Source organism: Amblyomma maculatum, chromosome 2 (assembly GCF_055883805.1).
Source record: "Amblyomma maculatum isolate TAMU_Amacu chromosome 2, ASM5588380v1, whole genome shotgun sequence".
NCBI lineage: Eukaryota > Metazoa > Arthropoda > Arachnida > Ixodida > Ixodidae > Amblyomma > Amblyomma maculatum.
In genome coordinates, this window is record NC_139345.1 from 132,715,094 (window position 1) to 132,718,987 (window position 3,894).

General features: G+C 46.8%; 1 protein-coding gene across 1 annotated transcript; it reads right to left on the reverse strand.

Annotated features, from left to right (window-relative positions):
* Window positions 1–1,860: 1,860 nt before the first annotated feature.
* LOC146199919 (NPC intracellular cholesterol transporter 1-like) lies at window positions 1,861–3,337 on the reverse strand. The gene has a single exon (XM_084592828.1). It carries the CDS (start codon window positions 3,225–3,227, stop codon window positions 2,451–2,453), a length of 777 nt encoding a protein of 258 aa, XP_084448954.1. The 5' UTR covers window positions 3,228–3,337; the 3' UTR covers window positions 1,861–2,450.
* Window positions 3,338–3,894: the final 557 nt, after the last annotated feature.

Here is a 3,894-nt window from a genome sequence, read left to right on the forward strand (position 1 = left end):
GCGGATCGAGGTACCAATCTTCAGTTTAAGTCGATGGGAATGTCCGAGTCGGTACTGCTCATCGCCATACCTCTGTTGACTCAGCTGCTGATCACGTAACTGTGGATTGTTTTTGGCTAAATGCAGTTACTAAACGACTCTTTCATTTTAGAGACGAGGCAAACTGGTTAAAACTTCCTACGGTGCCGCCTCCGTCACTGTTCGAGCAGGGAACGCTTATCCCTCGCAAATAAGAATATTTGGACACAGTAAGCGCCATAAAATTTCCTGCTCACTTCAAGTTAGGCGTTGAAATTACTAAAGAAAGGATGCTTCAATGTTGCAGGGTATACTTGCTTATAGATGTCGAGAAAGTTCAATCTGCATGCCGCGACCCCGTAGGAACGCCAGCATAATCGGCGGAAAGTACAACTATCTAAACACGAGATGCCACTAGCGGCGCGCACTTGTTATCTAACTGCCCAAACAATTCAAATGACGACCTATATACAGTGCCAACTGCTGCATTACGATATGTAGTCCAGTCTTCAAGATGCTTTGGTGCGTGACTGAGGCAAATATGCTGAGGAAATAATGTGCGCAGATTGCTTTAAGTTACGTATGCCAATATCAGCAAATGTAATTTAAATCCAGAGCAAGCTTCATATGTTTTTCCTCTTGTTCCGTATGGACAAAAAAAAAAAAACACAACAAATCAGTCTCACATTTGTGCGGAAAATTACAAGCACTAAAGCTAAAGCGTTGCGCGTGTGATTTTGTGTTCCTCAGCTTAGAATACGCCGTATACAACGTAGCGTGTTAGAACAGGTTGCTTTCTCAAACCTTGGCTGCCATGCAAATGCAGGCGTGATGACTTTCGAAAGCTTCGGAAGGGAGAGGGTTTTCACTGAACAGAGAATGCCTTTATGGTTACAATATCGGAACAGGTTTAGATCTGCATACAGGAATAAAATTATTGTTACTTCTGAAGAACTGAGCTTTAGTTACTGGGACAATGCTGTAGATATTTTCGATTTGATAGAAATGAGTTGTTTCTTCTTTCTTCGTAATACTGCATAAAAATAGCATGGAGAAACTCAGCGTTAGCTCCCAGGAAAACATTGTAGACCTTTTGGACTTGATGCAAATGAGTTCTCTTTCTTTTTGTAATATTGCATGAAACCAGAAACATTGTAGTGCCAGCGCTGGCGCTAAAATGAAATTCTGCTCAGTGTATTTTACGCAAACGCTCCCCCCTTAAGAATCCGGTGTTTGCGATCTGAGAGTGAGACGTTTGTTACGTCATCTGAGTGGGATGAAAAAAAAGAGAGAAGAAAAAGCAAGGCCATCAAATGGGAGGCTTCAGAAGGTCCTCTGACGTGCAATAATATGGCAGTTTAGGCGAGTTTGGGCGACATGATTCTATTATCAGTATAACAGAACGGAATGTCTAAGCAGAATGGACGTCTGCTTCGTTCTTTCTATCTCATGTAAAGCTCTTCTGTTGAGCTAAAGCTTTAAATTTCATTGTCGAATTTTTCTTTGCAGACAAATTACTAGCCAGAGCTTGTGATTATACCCCGTAATTTAGCGAAGAAGATAAATGTTGCACATGTTCGCTCGCACCGACACCAAAATCAAATATTTTCAGCCTGATTTGTTTCAAGCCTGGTATACTCTAATAATGTTGCTCTTAGATTTGTTGCAGGAATGAACACAACCATACGGAAAAATGTGGTATTTAGGTTTGTTTAGATTACGCGAATTACCACACTTCTCGAATACGCATTAAGTGTTGAGACAGAAGGACGTCTTATATTTTCATGGAGCGGAAAAGTGAGGGATGCAAAAGCTATCAAGTTGAACAAGCTCACGTAATGTGGTTGTACAGTGACATATTTTATTTATTTTTACAAATTATAATACAGATGTACAGACAGCGCATTCGTAGGTGCCGATAACTATTTTCTGGTATTGATCACTCCACAATACTCAAAATGCAATGCTTGTGTGTGTTGATGTAAGAAACAGTAGTTTTTACTGGGAGCAGGTAATTATGATCTGGATGAAAGTGTAATAGTGTCTGTTTTGATTATCCGATTGTTCCTTAGTTTGTGTTCTTTAAAACGCCATGACATTAGTTATTGACGCTACATCGCTTTTGTTTTCCAAAACACAGTATGTAAATATTGAATGGTCTTTACAGGAACTGTTTATGTTTTGCAGAGAAAAAAAGACGATGTCAAGAAGAAACAAAATTCAAAAAACACAAAATCAGCGAAACGCATGTACAGGTTGCAAGCACGAGGGCCGTTCCAGAGCCCTTGCAGCGAGTTCTATCAGTCAGACCTCCGGGACACAAAGACGGCTTCACTTAACACCACATAAGCCTCTGCATGGAACAGCACTACAAACAATGCGACAGAGAGGAGCAATATTTTGTGCTTGGGTGCCTTGGCCTGCGCAAGTCCTCATGTGCTCAGCGGTGCAGTTTTCACAGCATCATCAGCATCTTCACAGACTGCCTCGCAGTCCTCGCACGCGCACGTCTTACCGGACACGGTCTCGTTGCAGCCATACATGGAGTCCTTGAAAGGCCTGTACTCCCGCAGTCCGGTGAAAATTGCCTCCTGGTCGACTGGCTCGAAGGTGACGTCCACAGACGTGAGACCCGCTCGCCTCTTACCCAAGGCGCCGTACCAAAGGTTCATGGTGCAGTTGTGGTAGTCCTGGCCGCAGTAGGCAAATGAAAGCGGCAGGAACCTGAGGAACTTCTTGGGGTTGATGCACGAGCCGTAGATGTTCCGGAGGGTCTTGTAGTCAACGTAGAAAGACACGTGTTCGGCCACCTCATGCGGCTCGTCATCGTAATGGACGACTCGCAGGAAATCTCCCTGGTGCGGAGAGCAGGCCATGTTGCACAGGAGCTTCTGGAAGTTGGCGTAGCAAGCTTCGCAGCGACGCAGGCCTACCTCTTCCAGAGCCTTGATTTGCTTCGCGAGCTCCTTAATTTGAGCGGCGTCGCAGCAGAGGGAGTCTCCGTGAATAGAGAAGTAGTCACCGCACGCTTCCTTCATGATGGTCCTCGCAGATTCGTCCGTAACCGGCTTAGGAACACCATTGTAGATGCACGGCAGCTTGTTCTTGTTGTCGCAGAAGCCAAGCATCGAGCACTTGGCAGCACTCGCGGTAGCGACATAGCCGAGCAGCGCGGCAGCCAACAGGAGCATGACCCTCGAAGCCTCCATGGTGGTGAGGTGCCGACGCCGGTAGCGGTCTGCTGCGGTTCGCAACGGGCGCGACCAGATATACGAGTGTCCTGGGAGCGTGGTTGTGGCGTACTTTGTGCATGCAGCGCCGCCGCATTCGCGCTCACTCACTGCCCCGATCGCGAAGGTCGAGGAGGCCGGAGGGCGGACTGCCTCTCTGGTTTCCCGCTTCCACGTATTCAAAAGGAGTAAAACAAGAAAGTAAAACCCGAAGCAATGGGAGACAGTGATTATAGTCAAGGTTGGGAACGAATCTCGATTCTCCCTCTGCCGCTGCCTCGTAGACCGCTCTCCTTGCGTAATTGACATAATTCGGCCGGCTCCGATTGGTTCTGCGAGCAGCCGCTCTTGCTGGAGCCGAGCCAGCCACGCGCCCTAGATACGCAACGGCTTGCTTGTGTGGCAGCGTCTGGGAGCGAAAAAGTACCGTTTCGTGTGAATCTTCCCTCACCACTAGAGTGAGGGATCTGCTGCTGTCACTTCGTGGCCGGCTACTCTTGCTCTTTTGTCCGGAATCGCTTTCTACAGGCGTGAGTTGGATATCTAAGCACATCTGATTGCCTCGAATCCTCATGCACTTCTTCTACTGTCCCGGCCACCGTCACGCAGCTCGGCTAGGAGGAGCTGCTCTTCGCTTAGTAAGTTA

Coding starts and splice junctions, on each gene's coding strand:
- LOC146199919 (XM_084592828.1), bottom strand. CDS start 3,227: ATGGAGGCTTCGAGGGTCATGCTCCTGTTGGCTGCCGCGCTGCTCGGC.